This window comes from Oryzias latipes, chromosome 6 (assembly GCF_002234675.1).
Source record: "Oryzias latipes chromosome 6, ASM223467v1".
Classification (NCBI taxonomy): Eukaryota; Metazoa; Chordata; class Actinopteri; order Beloniformes; family Adrianichthyidae; genus Oryzias; species Oryzias latipes.
Window position 1 is genome coordinate 24,531,128 of NC_019864.2, and position 18,184 is coordinate 24,549,311.

The window sequence follows — 18,184 nt, forward strand, 5'->3', positions numbered from 1 at the left end:
AATTTAGATGAATCCAGAGGCTCTAAACTCATTTTATAGATTTAATTGTGTTTTTCAAACTGCATATTTCTGTCTGCTCCTGATTCCTAACAATTTGTATAAACAAATGGTTAGAAGTGCATTTTTGAGACCCACTCTGATGAAAATAGTTTTTGGTGTTTTTAACGTGGCATTTTTCTGATGATGGCGGGCGCATCTAAAGAAAATGAAGCTTAAAGTTGCATTTCAAGTATTTTCTTTTATTTCAACTTGTGTGAATCAGGAGCAGACAAAAATTGGTGGGAAATAGCTTGGTGAAAACTAGGTTGTAGAAAACAGGTTTTTTGATTTTGGCTAAAAACGGCATAATCATTATTAAAAGACCACCGAGACCGCTTTTAAAATCGACCAAAAGATGATCAGAGTGGGACTTTAAGCTTAAGTTTCTTAACATATGTTCTCCATCATTAGAAAAATGCCGCAAGAACATGTTTAAAATCGCCCAAAACACAATTTTCATTGGAGTGGGTCTTTAATACAAAAACAAAACAAACATAGTCATGCTCTGTTAGCGTCTTGGTGTCTTTGGAGCCTGATTTAGTCACAATCAAACCAAAAGTCGGATCAGACAGACTCAACGGTTATAATATTAGATGGACAAACAAAGCTGAACTGGAGATGCTTAACCTTATTTTGAACTGATAGTCATACAGGACTTCTTCTACAACCTGCTGAATTTTGATGTTTTGTGCTCTTGAGTGTTTTATGTTTCCTTAAAAGAAATGATACAAGTTAAGAACTGTTGACAGGAAGGCCAGCTACAATACCATGCTTTTTATTGACCTTTGTAGTAGTTTTGATCATCCCTGCATCCTTAAAACCAGCATCCACACAAGATGTCTTGAAAGAATTGAGGAAAAGCGACCTACTAAAAAGGAACAAATTCCATTCAGCTTTTGGGTTTAGTGTTGAATTCAGTGATGGGCCTTGATTCTCTTTATGTGAGCGTAATCGCTCAGATCAGCCTGTGAATCTGTCACCCGCCCGGTTGGACGTTGGCTAATCCTCCTCAGAACCTTGGGAAACTGGGAAACGACCCCGGCACCAGCTATCTGCTCTAACGAGATTTGGGAAAGCCGGTGGTGAGCTGAGGTCACATGGCCTTCTTCACTCCCAGGTTCCCAGATGGAAGGATTTCCTGTTTGGGCAAACAGGTCACATGGAAGAAACCTGGCGGCAGTTCTGAGCTAAATTTTTTTTGTCCTGGAACAACTGAACCAGCGCCCAGATGTGTCGCCTTTTGATTTAGGCTTGGAAAGCCTGAACTGGATGTGTGAAGAAATTAATAAGGGGTTCACATGACCGTGAAGTCCTGAAACTGACCAAACTGGGCTTGAGAAAATCCAAATGTGGAAATGATTTTACCCTCAAATGACTTGTGGCTTAATTTGGATATAGCCCCACATTTTTAAGTGGAAAGAAGTTCAAATGCTGTTTTCTGTGAAGCAAAGGAAGCTTTATCCTTTAAAGATCTGCTGTAAAACCTTAACGTCACAACCTGTGAGTCAACCAAATGAATTCTGGATCTCTACCACATTCTCATAAAAGTGTTTGAAAAACCAATTTTGCAAGTGACGAATGAAGCAGACATCTTGGGTCACTAAATGCGGACTTGCATAATATTTGCACTCCAGTGTCACTCCTGCTGGACTCATACAGGTGAATCTGACTTTGCATTTTAATGTATCTACTTTTTTGTGTGCACCAAACATTGCTGACAGAAATATAAAAATCTTATTTGATCACAGCTCTCTCCAGCCAATTCAAGCCACAGTTGAACCCAGAGTTCAACTTTTATTTTATTTTTTAAATATTTGCTCTGAGAATAAATGGGTATGGTGTGACATTTTGATTTAAAATAGCCTCAATGGAGGTGGCATGCCAACCAAACAACTTTTTTCGAATCTGTGGTGGAGAAAAATATTCACCTACTTTTGTGTCTCTGTGTCGCAACCAGGATTTGCGTTGTCCTTTGTTTACTTGCAGCCTTAATTTGATGAAATTGTTTTTGATTTTATGTGAAAAAAAGTGATTTTCCTGATTTTGCATTCATTAAAATTCCGATCTTATCTATTTTCAAAGTAGTCTTTTAATTATGATAAATCTGGTTTGAGACAAAATCAAAAAACTTGTCAGTTACTTTAGAGCAACTGGAGTTCATTAGAATTTTGTCTCTGAGTTGTGGGCAGGACTGTTGGTGTGGAGTAAGCCTGACCTCGTTTCCCATCATCCCTTTGTTCACACTTTGTCTCGCTAGATACAGCTCTTTGCAACCCCAAGCTAACATTAGTGGTGCATTAAAAAAGTGGATGTATTGGAATGGTGCACACCTGGGAGCTTGTGGCCCACCGATGGTAGCTCCTACATCACTGCTGCAAGCTTTTTAAAACTTCTTTTTTTTTTCCTGCTCCTGATTCACAACTATTTGAATAAAGAATTACTCAGAATTGAACATTTAACCTTCATTTATATAGGTCCATCGCAAGAAAAATCCCACAAAAAAACCTTTTAAAATAAAGCAAAACTGGTTTTCATTGGAGTGGGTCTTTGAAAATGTTTGGTACTAAACTTTTTTAGGTTACCACACGTGGTCTTAATCTTGATTTATGATGAATATACTTTATGGGAATTATACTTTTTGATTGGGAAGGAAAGCATACTTGCTTTAAAAAACAAGTTTTAGAGCACCGCACAATACTGGGGTTACAACTAAAAGCTTAGTTTCCGAGCAGCACTTGAACGCACCAGAAGCAGTCTCCTCCGTCGGGCACACCCACCCGGACACACCCACCCAGCATCCCAGCTCGCGGCTGCTGCCTCGAGCATCTTCCCTCTGAGTTTTCGGAGAGCAAACATGGAGGCGCTCGCCAGAGAGAGCATCAGTCTGCTGACGTCGTCCACAGCCAAGCCGCCGCTGGACGCCGGGCCGCGGCTCGGTTCTACGGGGGCCGTGTTCGTCATGCTGAAATCCGCTCTGGGCGCCGGCCTCCTCAACTTTCCATGGGCCTTCGAGAGAGCCGGGGGGGTCCGCAGCGCGGTCACGGTGGAGCTGGTGAGCCCAGTAACTTAAGGTGTTGCAGGTGGCGCTTGGTGGGTGGGGTGTACTTTTTTTTTATAGATATCGTTAGTTGCAAAGTGGAGGCTCTACCTGCTGAAAGAGGAAGCTCATTAAGGTGATGAGTTCCACCTGTGCTCACCTGTTTGCGCCCCCCCCCTCCCCCTTTGGTTAACAGGAAAAGTTTTCTGCACGTTAGGATTCTGGGAGTTTTTTTTTTTTTTTAAGAACAGGGGTCTGCAACCTTTCAAGAGTCATTTAATCCAGTTTCTTACTGACCACAACCCAGTGAGGGTCACTTTTATTGTTTAAGAAATGTTATGGCCATTAAGCCGTTCTTTCATAAAATGTAGCTTTTAAATATTTACAATAATTAAATCAGTTCACAGTTTTACTTTTCTATATATGGTACAACACATTTACTTTTGACACATCCTTTCAAAATAAAATGTACCCTGTGTTAAGTATGGATCATTTCATTTATATGCCATTGTGCCGGTATATGCATTATAGCAGCAAGAAAATCAAATATTGCATTTGCTATCATAACAACTGATGCTCATTTATCCATTTCCTCCTTTTACTATTAACATGACAACACTGGTTTCCCCCCCTCTTCTTTTTTTTAAATACATTTTTATATTTTAATGCAATTGAATATTTTAAGAACTTTGTCTCTGAACAGCGACTAGATACTGTTGTGCATCAGAATGTAAGGATAATAAATCTCTGACAGAAAATACTGTTTGTAAACTTTTGGTGGTCATTTTACTCATTTATATGATGTTAAAAAAATCTAAATGCAAATAAAAATACTTAATTGATTAAAATAAAAACGTCAAACTCATTGTTTATTCAAATTAATTGCATGTTTCTAAAAGCCAATTAGCCACATGTGGCTCCAGAGCCTCATGTAGAACTAAATCGGATTAGATTTTTACTTTTCTTGTGCAGCAGGATTTTGTCAATCTATCTTATTTTTATCTTTTTCATAGTGAAGCAAATATGGACACTTTTAAATGGATTTAAAGGAAATAGAATTAGAGCCTTGCAAAGCATCACAAAAAATACATCTGATTTCTGCTAAATACATTTTTAAAAACATTATTATTCAAAATAATAAAGTAAAGTAGAGAACATTTTGCATCTAAAAATTACCTGCATTGGGAACGTTGTGTAATTTGACAATAATAATAAAAAAAATACTAAAGCTATTTAGTGTTTAATCATTAAAGGAAAGTTGAGCTGCCATGGCTAAAAACTGGTTCAAGAAGTTATTTTATTTTGAAAATTCTTATACTTCATTCTGAAGAACATGTGAAATCACTTAAAGTGATGATGGTGTAAAATGAATTTTGAAAATGTTGTCTTAGCAGCGTGTTAGTAGAAATTAAGTGACTAAATTAAGAGGTGCGCTATTCTAAAAATTTAAAGCTGTAAGAAAAAAAACACCAACTGAGAAGACAACTTATTTTTTAGGCGGCAAAAATTTAGTTAATGAGGCTAAAGAAATACTAGTATGTTGTCTTGGAAAGGACAAAAAACATGTTGTAATTACCGACACTGATATTTTTCTTTCTCGGCTTAGATCTCGCTCGTCTTCCTCACCAGCAGCCTCATCATCCTGGGTTACTCCTCGTCCATCAGCGGTCGGTGCACATACCAGGCTGTGGTCAAAGAGGTCTGCGGACCGGCCATCGGGCAGCTGTGCGAGATCTGTTTCATCTTCAACCTCTTCATGATATCTGTTGCCTTTCTGGTCATCATGAACGACCAGCTGGAAAAGTGTCAGTGTTTGCATCGTCGTTTATGTTTCTGTGTAGATTTCTGTGTGTGTGTTGCAGCGGCACATCCTGAGTTTTTGGTCTTTCTTCTGTCATCAGTGTGCGGCTCGCTGTACGAGGTGGTAACTGGTTTGCCAAAGTCAGAGATGCTCTACCACTTCTACACTGACCACCGCTTCGCTCTGCTGCTGCTCTGCATCTTCATCATCCTGCCGCTGTCCATCCCCAAAGAGATCAGCCTGCAGAAATACACAAGGTTAACTTCTATCAATGCATTCAAGCCTCAATGTTAACATTTTTCTTAAGCCGTTTGATGGAACTGTTTCCAGTGGTCTTTTAATTATAAGTATTCCGTTATTAGCCAAAACAAAAAAAAACTGTTTTTTCCTATGACAGTTTCTGCAGAGCGGCAGTAGTACCTCTTTATTGTGGAGCAGGGAGCTCTTGCCCCTCCAATGTATTTTCTGCATCACAAACGTGATTTTCTTTCCGTCTGCTCCTGACACAAAAAAATTTGAGAAAAAATACTTAAAAATGCAATTTTAAGCCTAATTTGCTTTATATAGGACAGGTCAATCAGAAAAATGCCACAATAAAACACATTTTTGAGCGGAGTGGGTTATTGAACACAGGACTGCCTAAAATCACAGGAATGAAAAATCCATTTTTAGCTTTTTCTTTTTACCTTTTTTTCATTTTATCATTTTTTATATGAAAGAAGAGATCTATGGAAGCATATCTGTCCCATAATTCAAATTGAAAGTCAATCCCCGAAATGCTTTTTTATTTTCACAATAAAGCTGTGTTCGTTGACTCAAAAATAAAATGAAAAATCGAACCGCCAAATGGCGTTTTCTTTTTCTTCTTCAACACTGTCATTCTGTCACTTAATTAAAATGATAAGTAAACTGTATTTGACATTTCATTTTCAAAAAGTTCTCCAGAAAGTGTAAAATGTACCAAAAACGTCATCGCCTCACCTCCCACCTGGAAATGCTGACTGGAAATTAATTATGCAACACTTTTTGCGCTGTGAATGTGAAAACTAAAATGCAATCCCCTCTTGCATCACTTTAATTAAATCCCAGAATGAGCAGTGTTGAAGTAAAAAATGAAAAAGCATTTTGGAGAATTGATTTTAAATTTTATTTTTGATTCAATTCAATTACATTGTGAAAATGAAAAAGCATGTCTGTTCATTTATTTTAATTGTCAAATTAGATATTTCTAAATGAATTTTGCTACATATTTACTAGATAACTTTTTGAAAATGAAATGTCAAATAAATTTTTAATCATTTTAATTTTGTGACAGAATGAGCGGTTTAAGGAAGAAACAGAAAAAGCCGTTTGGCGGATTGATTTTTCATTTTATTTTTGACTTTATTGTGAAAATGAAAAAAGAATTCCGGTATTGACTTTTATTTTGAATTATGAGACAGAAATACTAGTGAAATTCCATTTTCACTATTATATAATGTTGTTAAAAATATACATTTTAGTTACCTTTAGTTGATGGAGATTAGTATCTCAAACAATGCAAGTAAACAGAAAAGTTAGCTTTTTAGCCACAATATTTTTTTATAAAGATAAAAAGAAGTTCGTTTTCTGGTTTGAATGAATATTAAGGGGATGAAAAGCATCTCCAGTCAGATTTTAATCAGAATCTCAACAGACCATTTCTAGTTTCTCTTTAACCTCTTTATGCCTGAATTTATTTACAGTAAGTAATAAAAAATATTCCTCGTGTTTTGAGCGTTAAAGATGATGCTTAATTGAGTAGACTCCTTGATTTATTGACACATGGCGAATGAGCGACATATGGCATGAAGGGGTCAATCCACTCAGAGGTGGTCTTGCTTATTATACTGGTGCAGAAATAATAGACAAGATTCTCTGAACTAAATTATAGGTCCACCAGTCAGCTGGAAAACCTGCCCTTACAATCACACTACCGCCACCATGTTTTACTCATGGTCTAATAGGTTTTAAAATGTTCTTTATGAAATGCAATTAGTTTGAAACCAGATTTACCGGCATGAAAAACATGCAGGAAGTGTCCTTTTTGTCTCATCATCAGAACATTTGTCCTAAGGTGTTGTGTAGGATACAGATTTTTTTTATTCAATGTGAGACCAGTTATTGTGTTCTTTTTGCTTAACAGTTTCTCCTACAGATCCACCTTTGACCAGTCTCTTTCTTTGTTTTGAACCATGAACCCTTACCTTTTCTAGTCAAGTGAGACCTGCACTTCTTTCCATCTTTTGTTATTAGGATGGATGAGTCCTTGTTTTTGAACTGATTCTGGTCTGGAAGGTTCTTTACTGTTCTAGGTTTTCTCCATGTGTGGACATCTCCGTTTTAGATTAATAATATTAGAATCATCATTTTTAACAGGAATATAACTCTAAGCAGTTTTCTGTGTTTTACAGCATTCTTGGTACTCTGGCTGCCACCTACCTCACCGTGGCCATCATCATCAAGTATCACACCTTACCGACTGTTCGAGTTCACATCCCGATCCACTCCACTGGGTATGTTTTCGTACAATCATGAAATATGTGTGAAATCTTTGACCTAAATCATTTTATCCCCGTTACTGAATGATTTTCTAAGGAGCAGTATGAATCCCTGCCACACAGTGGTTGAGATTGGTACTGCAATCGTGTTTTCACATTGGAAAGAAGAAATGAAAGCTTCAGTTTTAAACATTGTTCAGAGAAGCAGCACTTTTGAGTCAGTATTTCATTGAGGTTTATTACCTGTAATTCATGTTTATAACTTCCTTTTCATAAAAATAGTTGTTTTTTTTCTACAATCCAAATCACTTAAAAAAAAAGAAAAACAGAATTAGTTCCTAAAATGGTTTTGATTGTTAGAAAGTTATTATTTCATATTTTTGTCACATGCATATTTACTTGCGTTTAGTACTTTACCGCAAGTTTTTTTATGTTCTTTACTTGTTTCTGTTTCCACTTGTTTTCTTTCTGCATCAAAAGTCACAAGACTTCCAAATAAATCCCATAGTTTAAACTGTTAAAAGGTAGAAAACATTGACATTTGCGATACTTCATTTTTTCTATAGTACAAATAATAAAGTAAATAACATGTTAAATGTTCCCTTGTTTTCTTATTTTTGAGTTTTATCAGAACCACATAAAACATAAGAAAGACACCTTTCATGTATTTAATCAAATTCAAGGTTTTATGACCAAACTTGTTTGTTTCATGATCTTATTGTGAATTAGGTCTAAAAGCAGCAGCGTCATCTAAAGCTCAAGGACATTTTTAGGTAAATAAATGGAACATTTGTTTGTCTGTGTAGGAAGAGCTCCTGGACCTCCATGTTTAGTGTGATTCCAACCATCTGCTTTGGTTTTCAAGTGAGTCCACCAACTAAAAATGTGATTTTGTCAGACCGCTAGAGTCCAAGTTGACATTTGTTAGTGTGGTCCTGCTGCTGCAGAGCTGCAGGCCACTGACTGCAGCCATGTGGAGGAGGCAGAAACCTCAGTGACGACTGTCACAAAACTCACGAGAGAACCTAGTTTGACTGAACGCATTTTCCTACCAGTTTACTGTGCTTAGAGAAAGTCAATGTTTTGCAACAATTGTGGAGTTTTCCTTGACATCTGGATTTATTAAGACAGTTTTCTTTTCAGTTTTATTTATCTAGCCCAAAATTACAACACAGTTGTCTCAACGGGCTTCAGTTGTTTTCACGTAGCAGAAGCTGCTCTGCCTGATTCTCGAAAGTTTCACATACGCAGGTAACAAAGACGCAGGCACGGTGGATTCACGTTTATTGTTATATTTTATTATTAATATCTTGTTGTAGCATTTTAACTTGGAAAACAGATTTTTCAACTGGAAGCTAAAACATATTAGATCTACATTCTCCTAACAGATGAAAGAAATTAAAATCCTGTTATTGCAGTAGTGTTCTTATTTTTTTTGGTCAGTTTTTGGCATTACTGTTGCAGTTGGAACTGCAGGTGTGTTTTGCACTTTTCTTTCAGTGCCACGAGGCCTCCATCGCCATCTACAGCAGCATGGAGGACCAGCAGCTCTCCCACTGGGTGGCAGTCTCTGTGGTGGCCATGGTCATCTGCCTCATCATTTACTCCCTCACAGGTCAGATGCCTCCCGCCTCGCACTCCTCTGACACACACCTGAACTAAATATCTGTTAAAAAGAAAAAGAAAGAAAGAAAAAAACCTTCAAGATTCTGAGTGTTTATTGTCATAAGAAGCAACGTTCTCCGTGAAATAAAATTCTTGCTGTGTCATCTACCCCGTGCCATCAAATCTAAACAAATACACAAAAATGCAAGAAATATATGTAAGTAAAAAATAAAAAGAGAGTATAAAAACAGATTGTAACAAGGTAAAATTCATTCATTCATCATCTTCTTCTGTTTTGTCCCTTTCTGGGTCACGGGGCTGCTGGAGCCTATCCCGGCCACTTGTGGGCGAAGGCAGGGTACACCCTTGACATGTCGCCAGTCTGTGGCCGGGCCACAATCACACATCCATTCACTCTCACATTCACACCTATGGACAATTTAGAGTGACCAAATTGACCTATGAAGCATGTTTTGGGACGGAGGGAGGAAGCCGGAGTCCCCGGAGAAAACCCACGCATGCAAACATGCAAACTCCACACAGAAAAGTCCCCCATTGGTGTTCTGTTTCAAGTCCCCCAGCCGGGACTTGAACTCTTGCTGTGAGGCAAGAGCGCTAACCACTGTGCTGCACGTAACAAGGTAAAATGCAAAATAGAATAGAAGCAGAAATATAATAAGTACACATTAAACTCTTATTATAAAGTGTCTGACAGTGTAATGTTTAGAAGTGATTGCTTTGCTGAATGAAGTGGTTTCTGTCTATTGCAGGGGTTTATGGGTACCTGACATTTGGGAGGGAGGTGAAGGCCGACATTTTAATGTCATATGCCAGCAGTGATGTCATGATGCTTGTCGCCAGGCTGCTGTTTGGAGTCTCCATCATCACTATCTATCCCATCCTCGTGCTGCTGGGCAGGTGAGAAGGTGAACGCTTCAAAAAACCAAACAGAAGCAGCTAAAAGTCAACTTTGTGCAAGTTAAAATTATGTAATGGGGTATTGACAATAATGCTTTTTCTCACGTATCCCAATAGAAAATATGCTTATTTTTCTTTGGCAGTGTTTTTTTCTACATTATCCTGCTGCCCCCAAGTCCGGGTAAATACCATGTAGTCAGGAAGGGTGCAACCATTTTTTTCTTTTTAAACCAGTTTAGTCTTTAAAAAAAAGTTTTTTTTATTATTACAATAAGAGCAATTAAAAGTGGAAGTACATTAGTGCAACTATTAGCCTACTTGCTACAGGAATTTCCCCACAAATTGAAGCATCGGTATGACAAAACATAAATAAGTCAAAAGGGAGACAAACAGTTTAAAAATTAGAACATTTTAGGGAAAACAAATGATGCTTATAGGTCAAACCTAAAAAATTATTGAAAACTTTGAGGCTTCAAACCTAAAAATGCAAAAACATAAGGGATGAGCAGCGAAATGTTTCAAGGAAGAAGATTTTAAGTCCAGTTGCTGAAACTCAACTTCAAGACGGCGCTTCCAGAATGAACGACAGAGGAAATCTGTTTGTTAGTGGAAGGCATGAAAAGTTAGTTCCTTTTTGTTTTTTGTACGTAAATATTTTTGAACTTACTAAAAAACTTCTAAGTTTAATTTGGAAATATTGATGATTATAAATGAATAAATGATTCTGAAGAAGACAGCCTGTTAAGAGTTAAAAGAAAAAAATGAAAATTAAAAAAAGTCATTTATATAAACAAAAAAAAACTACATAACAAATTATGAATGGAAAACAAAGGTTTATTTGGAAGATTTTATTTCAAATCTGCTATTTGGTTGGAACCTAAAAATAGACGCTGATATAGTCAATCAAATTTAGTCAGTACACAGAAAAATTACTGCTTTTTCCCAAAATCACAAAGTGTAAATGCATTTTTTTCATACATTTCTCAGACAAAGTAGTCTCCCGTGATCATTTGAAATATTTTTTTAAATATTTACCACAGACTAAACGATCAGTTTATAGTTTCTAGCTACCGTCACAAATCACTTCTACATGCGAGTCAAATTTTTAAATAATGGTATTTGATTTAAATTCTTACTTTTAAGGTCCTAGTATCTTGTCAGTTGTGATTTTATCCCCACTTTCCTTAACAGGTCGGTCATTCAGGACTCTCTGCGGAGCTGGCAGCGACGGCAGCGGGAAGGTGTGGCCTCAGCAAAGCTGGAAAGGCGGAGCCGCTACCTGCTGACGGTGCTCTGGATCATAATTACACTTCTGATCGCTGTGTTCGTACCCGACATCAGTAAGGTCATCGGTGTCATCGGGGGAATCAGTGCCTTCTTCATCTTCATCTTTCCAGGTGGATTGTGGTCTGGGCATGCTCAGTTAGGACTTTGCATGACCTGCTAAAGGCTGCTCTGTGTTTCCACAGGACTCTGTCTGATGTTCTGCATGCAGACTGAACCCGTGTCCTGCAGAACCAGGTGAGGAGTCTCCATGAACCACAGTCATGACAGTGATGTGATGTTTGTGTGGTTGTTAGGAATAAAGTTCAGAGACACAATTTGGTTGGCTGCTTTATCAAGCTAAAGATCACATGACCACTGCAAGGCCTCTGGGCTGCTTCAAGACTTTTTCAGCGCTTTAAAATGGCTTTGATTTCATTTTTAAATAGCTTTAAATGTTACCATCACCCTTTCAAGAAACATAGTGTATACCTTCACTAACTGACTACAGGCCATTGGTAAAACTTCAGCAGGTATAGAGGAGCCAAGTGAAATGGTAAACGTTGATTTTCTTGCTTGATTAAGGCCCAAAGCGCTTTAATCACCCAGATCTAGGTAAAGATTTATGTATCTATGATTTCTAAACCTAGGAAGAGATAGAAATTAAGCTATAGATATGTCAATCTAGATTGATCTAGATAGAGATCTGGATGGTATAGATCTCTATAGAAAAGAAAGATCTTCAAAAAACTCAAGACACTGAGCAAATAGCACGTCAACCGAGTTTGTCTTCTATGTTTGTATAATCTGGATAGATCTATATAAATATCAATTCAAGGACAGGATGACCTAAAACTACTAGCAAAATTGTTATTGAACATTCTTCTTAAAAGATATCAATCTAGATTGTTTGATAGAAACAGATGTCTAGATTGATCTAAATCAGGGGAACTTGGGAGCTAAAATTGCACATTTACATAGACTTTTCATTGGAAGTGGCTGCTCGAACGCACATTGCTGAGGGTTGAGTGAATGTAGCTTCAGACATTCTTTAGCAGGAGTGCTTAGGAGGATTTTCTGCTTTACTGTAAAACCATCAGAGAACAATTTTCCTTTTCAGCAGTTTCAATGATGCTACAACCTTCATCCCCTGTGTCTCCTCTCAGGGTTGTCCTCACTGCTTGGGGAGGGGTGACCCTTATCTGCGGCGCTTTCATCTTCGGCCAGAGTACCAGCGTCGCTGTGATGGAGCTCCTTGGGAAGGTGTGACACTGCTCTACCATCCAGGTGTTTCTTACCCAAACGGTGGTAACTGTAGTCCTGGTTTAGAAATCACCTAAAGGAGCATCAAACCATGAACTTTTGCTGAAGTCCGTGCCCCCCCCAATATCTGAGAAATGTTATTTTTAACCTACTTGAATGGATCAACAGCAATGAGCCAACAGTGATGTCTGACTGAAACCCTCAGGTTTTCTGCAGTTTTATGACTCTATCAAGCTCCAACAGTCAGGAGCAGATCTTACTTTTCTTCATGTTTCTAATTTTGACTTTACTGTTAGCAAACATTTATAGATGTTGACCTCCAGCCCACATGGCCACTGTTCTGCTGGTTCCCAGCTAACCTAACCTGGCAGCTTCTTTTTGGTAAAACACACTTGAATCTGGTACGGTAATCATATGAAATATAGTCCATACCTGCTAAAAAGAAAATAATTGGATTTTCTGCATAAAAGTATTTTAAATACATTTAAATAAACTAAACCTCTACATCAGATTTTTATTTTACACATCTAAAAGTCTTTATTTTTCTGGAAGGATCAAAGTATCTGAATGAGGAATGAACCACTCATGTGAGTAGTTTTTATAAAAGAAACCAAAATTTTCTTTAGCCACAAGTTAAATAATTAATACATGTAATTAAAAAAAAACTATTTTTGTACACCTGATTGTTTTAGAAATGAAAAGAGATTGTAGACAGAATTTCAGCCCCACATGCTCAGAACAAAGTTAGATTTCAACTGTTTTGCAGATCTTAAGTATTTTTCCAAAGTCTGAAAAGATATACCAGAATATTAAATTGAGGAAAAAGCACAAATGCAGACTAAACACAAACCTCAAGTTTTACAGTTTTATTGAGTCGCATCACTCTACATTGTCTAAAATTTCAACAAGATATCCTTTACAGACCAAATATACTTGCATCCCTGCAATAAGTCTCTACACTTGAAGAGAAAGCAGTTTTACTGAAACATACATTAAGAATTATTTCATTAAACATCGCCATAAAAGTGAATCTTCATTCATTTTTCTAGTCATATATTTTCATATATATGTCTTATAGAATAGATTTTGTCTTTCATAGGAATACTAGAAAAGAAAGAAGGTAAGAAATGCACAAAACGCATTAAAGAGTATCATGGCCTAAAACTACAGCAAAGTTGTTACTGGACATTCATTTGACATGCACTCAGTCAAAGGATAAAAAATAACACAGCCACAGGAAGAGTGGGGGGTATTAATGGCAGTCAGTTTGGCAAATTCCTGACTGGCTTTTGAACAGCTTCCCCCTCAACAGGGGGGGGGCACCGCCATGTGTCCTGCTGCTGCTCCAGGAAACATGCAGCATCACTAACAGCTTCATGTGAGGGGGTGGGCAGAAAAGAACACAGTCTGAGGAATGTATCAGCAGGTAACAGTATTGGCATTTCTAACAGTTTAGTCACAATGTCATTTTACACAAGCTGGCCACTCGGGGCGCTGTTTACACGAGGGATGGGCTGCACTCGGCTGGACTCCAGCTAGCTATGGCTTTCACAAGAGAGCTAATAAGCAGATCCATGCAGTATGGCTTGGGTTTATTGAGAATACAACAGGTCCTTCAAGAAATGTTTTATTTTTAAAAAGTTTAAGGAGACCATATGGAGATTTTTGAGTGAGGAGTAAGGAAGCATTTAAAGCCTCTATTTAGTTTTTTGCTTTATTCATTTAAAGGTGATTGTAAAGTTAATGGGGAAAAAAGCATTTTTTTTGTTTTTTAAATATAAAACAAAAGGTTTTCTGTCTTGAAGCTGCAATGCGTTCAGTGCTATGTTTATAAAAGCAAATTTTTTGTGTGGATAATTTGGCCTTTTTAAAATGTTTTGAAGCTAAATTAATTTTAAAAAATGGGAAAAATTCTGGGTTTTTTTTGCAAGTGTTTGAGGCTTTTCTTGCATTCCTTGAAGCTCCTTGTGAAAGGATTTGCAATTAAACTGCTTCTTCCTTTGATGCAAATATGCATTAAACCACTTTGGCTTCCAAATTACCTTAACTTAGCATCTTCTTGAAAGCAAAAACATAGGTGAAAAGGGGTTTAAACTAATAGAATACCAAATAAATATTTGTAAACCAGAGATACATATCAAAACACTTTTGTGTTCCTGAGGTAAACATCTTGTCATACATGAACTTAATGGAAATACAGAGATGGGCACGAACAGAGAAAAAGTTTTCTGCTCAAGTCTAGTGGAATTAGGGGGACCCAATTAACCCTTGTGCTATCCTAGGTACTTTAACATTGGGAGTTGGGTCATCTAGACCCACTAGACAGTGCGCTGAACCTTTTTTCTTCAATGATTAGTGATCTTCACTGCTGTCCATGGATTACATGAAATCTTTCCACCTTTATCCACCTTTGTCATGGTAGGGAGAACACGTCAATGTAAGGGTGGGGTCATCTAAGATAGCACAAGGGTTAATGTCACTTTCTTGTTTTTGCAGAGAGCAAACAGATGGTCAGATGAAAAACCTCCACATGGTGTCTTTAATACAAACTTGGGTTATTTTCAAGTTTTCTGAACCTACTGTAATACGGGTTTGGACCTTGACCTGTCGCAGCCCAGCCCAGTGCAGCCCAGTCCTCCTAACCATGGCAATGGTGCCGGATGGACGTCAGAACCACTGTAGCTGGATCCACCTTCTGCCACCATAATCTCACACACACACAGGCTGTCAAAAGTAAAATAGTTCCAGCAGTAACGAGGGCTGAAAGTAAAGCACTATTGATTCAAACGGACATCCCATTAATCTCCAAATCAATTTCAAAGTCACATTTCTCACTTTTTTACATTGTGCTCTTGTTGTAATCAAATTGGATCTCAGTGAGGTGAAGTGGGGTCTCTCTTTTAATCGTTTTGGACCCGAAAATGTCAACAAGTAGCTACGCTAATGAATTTCAATGGTGCTCTGCAGGTTATGACAGTTTTAAAGGTCAGGCACTAACAGAATTAACATTTAAATGTCTTTGCAATCAAAGTAAACATGGTTGAGTATTTTTCCTAAACCTCTGTTTCCACATATGTGTGTTTTTATGCACAAGTCAACTTTTATGGGATGGCAGCCCATCCTGGCTTTGATGGGGGAGCAGTGGGATCCTGCTTCATTTCCAACTATCCTCCCCTTGGAGCCTCTGATTGCTTGGATCAGGAAAATCTAAACATCAAACCGGCTGAAAATCTTTTTCTGCTACTTCATTTCCGTTTAAAAAAGGAGTCATTTATCTCCAATGTTTCCTCATGCTTTCTCAGCACATAGAAAGTCAATTACATTGTTTACAAATTGGGGCTTGCATTAATGTACTTACCTTGAAGCATTTTGAAATTTTAAATAAGCATAATTAAACTTTACAAACATACATTTAGCTGTACATTTTGTTCAAATTAATCTTAAAGAAGTTTAAACATTTCCACAAATTTAGCACCATGCGGTATTTTATTGATGTTGAGGCATATCTGCTGCTAAACAAAAGACACACATATGTGGAGACTTTAGGATTTTCACTTTAAAAATGTTCAATTTTAATACCAAAATTAAAACTTTATGCTACCTAACCATTCACATCTTTTTTCTTTTAAACGTTGTAGATGTTTAAGGCATTATATTTGTTGTTCAGGTGAGTTTTTCAGCTTTTTATTGTTATGTATATCATTTCAAGAGAAGCCCCAGCACCTCTAAAGCTACTTTCACTGAGAAATAACGTCTCAACATATCACATAAACACGTCCATAAATACAAATATGACCAATAGTAAATCAACATTTTCATTGTATGTACAGCCATTACTCATCTTACACGGCCAACATAAGCTAACCATCAACAGATGAACAGAAGATTAAAGTGTAGCTGCATGAACAGCATTGAGGATTGTTCTCAGTACACCTTTGCTCAGAGAATTGACTCATGCCTCAAAAGTTTGATAAAGTTTGCAGTTTTATTTTTTTTTAAGTGTTGCCATCTAACTATTGCACACATTACTCCCACAACAGGCATTGTAAGTCAACATAATGAAACACTTAACAACTGGATTCAAGCATCTCCAACCAAAGCCCTTGTGAGCTGCTGTCCTGCTTGTTTTGCAGCTAACCCTGCTCCAGGAATTGTAAGTAAGCCCAGTTTCTGACTGAACACACCTGATCCAGGTGACCAGGTTAGCTGCAAAACTAGCAGGGCAGGAGCTCATGAGGAACAGGGTTGGAGACATCTGCAACTGAGTGCTTCTCTGCCTCAGCAAACAAGGTCAGGCTGCACTTCTCCAACTGTAAATCTGTGAAAATGTCCTAAAAATAGAAGATAACTGTCCAATCCTTAAGTAATGCCTGATGGATTTTTCTTTTTCACACTTTTCTTCAACTTATAAATTACGTAGGTCAAAAGTTGTCTGAGTTCTGATAAGAACTACAAGTCGGGTTGTTTTGATGTAAAACTCTGGTTCCCCCTATGTCCCCTCTGTAACAATGGGCTCCTCGTGAGTTTTCTCAAACAAGGTTAAAACAGCCTCTATTGATGACAACTTTCTATTTATGCATAAAATGTAATAAACCAGTTTTTGCCTTTTTTGTCTTTAGTTGTAATTTTTTCACAGCTCCCTGGTGTAACTATGATAGTCATCCAAACCTGTGCAGAGGTTTGTTTCATCAAGAAGCCATCATTAAAGGAAAATTTAAAATGACACCTCCTTCATTAACTTGTCCCAGCACACGACACCCACAAACTTCTGGGTTGAGTGTCATAAACTTTTGCATAACTTCTCACAATTACAATAGCCTTTCTATGGCAGAATGCACCGTCATGGTGCCTTTGACTATTACCGGTAAATAGGGCGACAGTGGCTCAGGTGGTTGAGCGGGTCGTCCAATGACCGAAGGGTTGGCGGTTAGATCCCCGCTCCCACCAGCCAAAAAAAAATGTCGTTGTGTCCTTAGCCACGCCTCTGTCAGTCTGCCTCTGTCAGTCTGCCCCAGGGCAGCTGTGGCTACAACCGTAGCTTACCATCACCAAGTATGAATGAGGAGTGAATGAATAATGGACACAATGTAAGCGCTTTGAGTGTCTTGAAAAGCGCAGATAAATCCAATCCATTAAATACTTTATTAATCAACCAGGGGAAAAGGAAATTGCTTTAAACTTGGGACTGATGTAAGAGTAATGTGGTCAACTGTAAACTGTATTGACTGCAGTGTGCTGTGACTTCCTCCTAAATAGTGACTGCTACATTAACACCTCCGTCCTCGGGGCCCCTGCTACATGACAAACTCCTCCTTCAAGGTGACTCAAAGCTACTTGAAACATGAAATCCTAAAGTAGCAAACTTTTTTTTTTTGCAAATGCACCATTTTCTTCTGTTTTTCACTGCATTTAACACCATTCATTTTTTTCACTATGTAAACATGTACTTACAAAAAGAGTCAAAGGATGTGAAGGATAAAGGGGGAGGGAGAGTTTTGGGGGTGTGAGGGGGAGTTGAGAAGAATGAGGAGTGTCCAGGAGTCTTGGCGTGTAGTTGAGTCTTCATGCTTCAGTCTCTGTTCACGCTGCACCAGGCGGCTGCACAAACACACGACAGGAAGATTTAAGGGAACCGCAGCATTGAAAGCGAACAGATTGATGATGGATTAGAGAAAATTTGGCAAAAATGGGGACAAATGCATGAAAAATGAATGTTGGAAAAGAAGAGCGTAAGCATCG

The 18,184-nt window shown here is 37.9% G+C and overlaps 2 protein-coding genes across 3 annotated transcripts in view; one reads left to right on the top strand and one right to left on the bottom strand.

Moving 5' to 3' along the window:
• Positions 1 to 434: 434 nt before the first annotated feature.
• Positions 435 to 14,085, top strand: slc38a8 (solute carrier family 38 member 8). Its single transcript, XM_011476347.2, has 10 exons — positions 435 to 3,091; positions 4,683 to 4,881; positions 4,978 to 5,134; positions 7,310 to 7,411; positions 8,203 to 8,260; positions 8,897 to 9,011; positions 9,772 to 9,919; positions 11,111 to 11,316; positions 11,389 to 11,440; positions 12,349 to 14,085. The coding sequence occupies exons 1-10, from the start codon at positions 2,894 to 2,896 to the stop codon at positions 12,449 to 12,451; spliced, it is 1,338 nt and encodes a 445-aa protein (XP_011474649.1). The 5' UTR covers positions 435 to 2,893; the 3' UTR covers positions 12,452 to 14,085.
• The window catches only part of necab2 (N-terminal EF-hand calcium binding protein 2), a 142,836-nt gene continuing 137,948 nt past the window's right edge, over positions 13,297 to 18,184 (bottom strand). For both annotated transcript variants that reach the window (XM_023955968.1, XM_023955967.1), the window contains one exon: positions 13,297 to 18,043. In XM_023955968.1, coding sequence (XP_023811736.1) covers positions 18,015 to 18,043 — 29 coding nt within the window. In that variant the 3' untranslated portion in view covers positions 13,297 to 18,014. The remainder of the gene's footprint in view (positions 18,044 to 18,184) is intronic.

Coding starts and splice junctions, on each gene's coding strand:
- slc38a8 (XM_011476347.2), top strand. CDS start 2,894: ATGGAGGCGCTCGCCAGAGAGAGCATCAGTCTGCTGACGTCGTCCACA. Junction 4,882..4,977: donor GAACGACCAGCTGGAAAAGT/GTCAGTGTTTGC, acceptor TTCTGTCATCAG/TGTGCGGCTCGCTGTACGAG. Junction 11,441..12,348: donor CCCGTGTCCTGCAGAACCAG/GTGAGGAGTCTC, acceptor GTCTCCTCTCAG/GGTTGTCCTCACTGCTTGGG.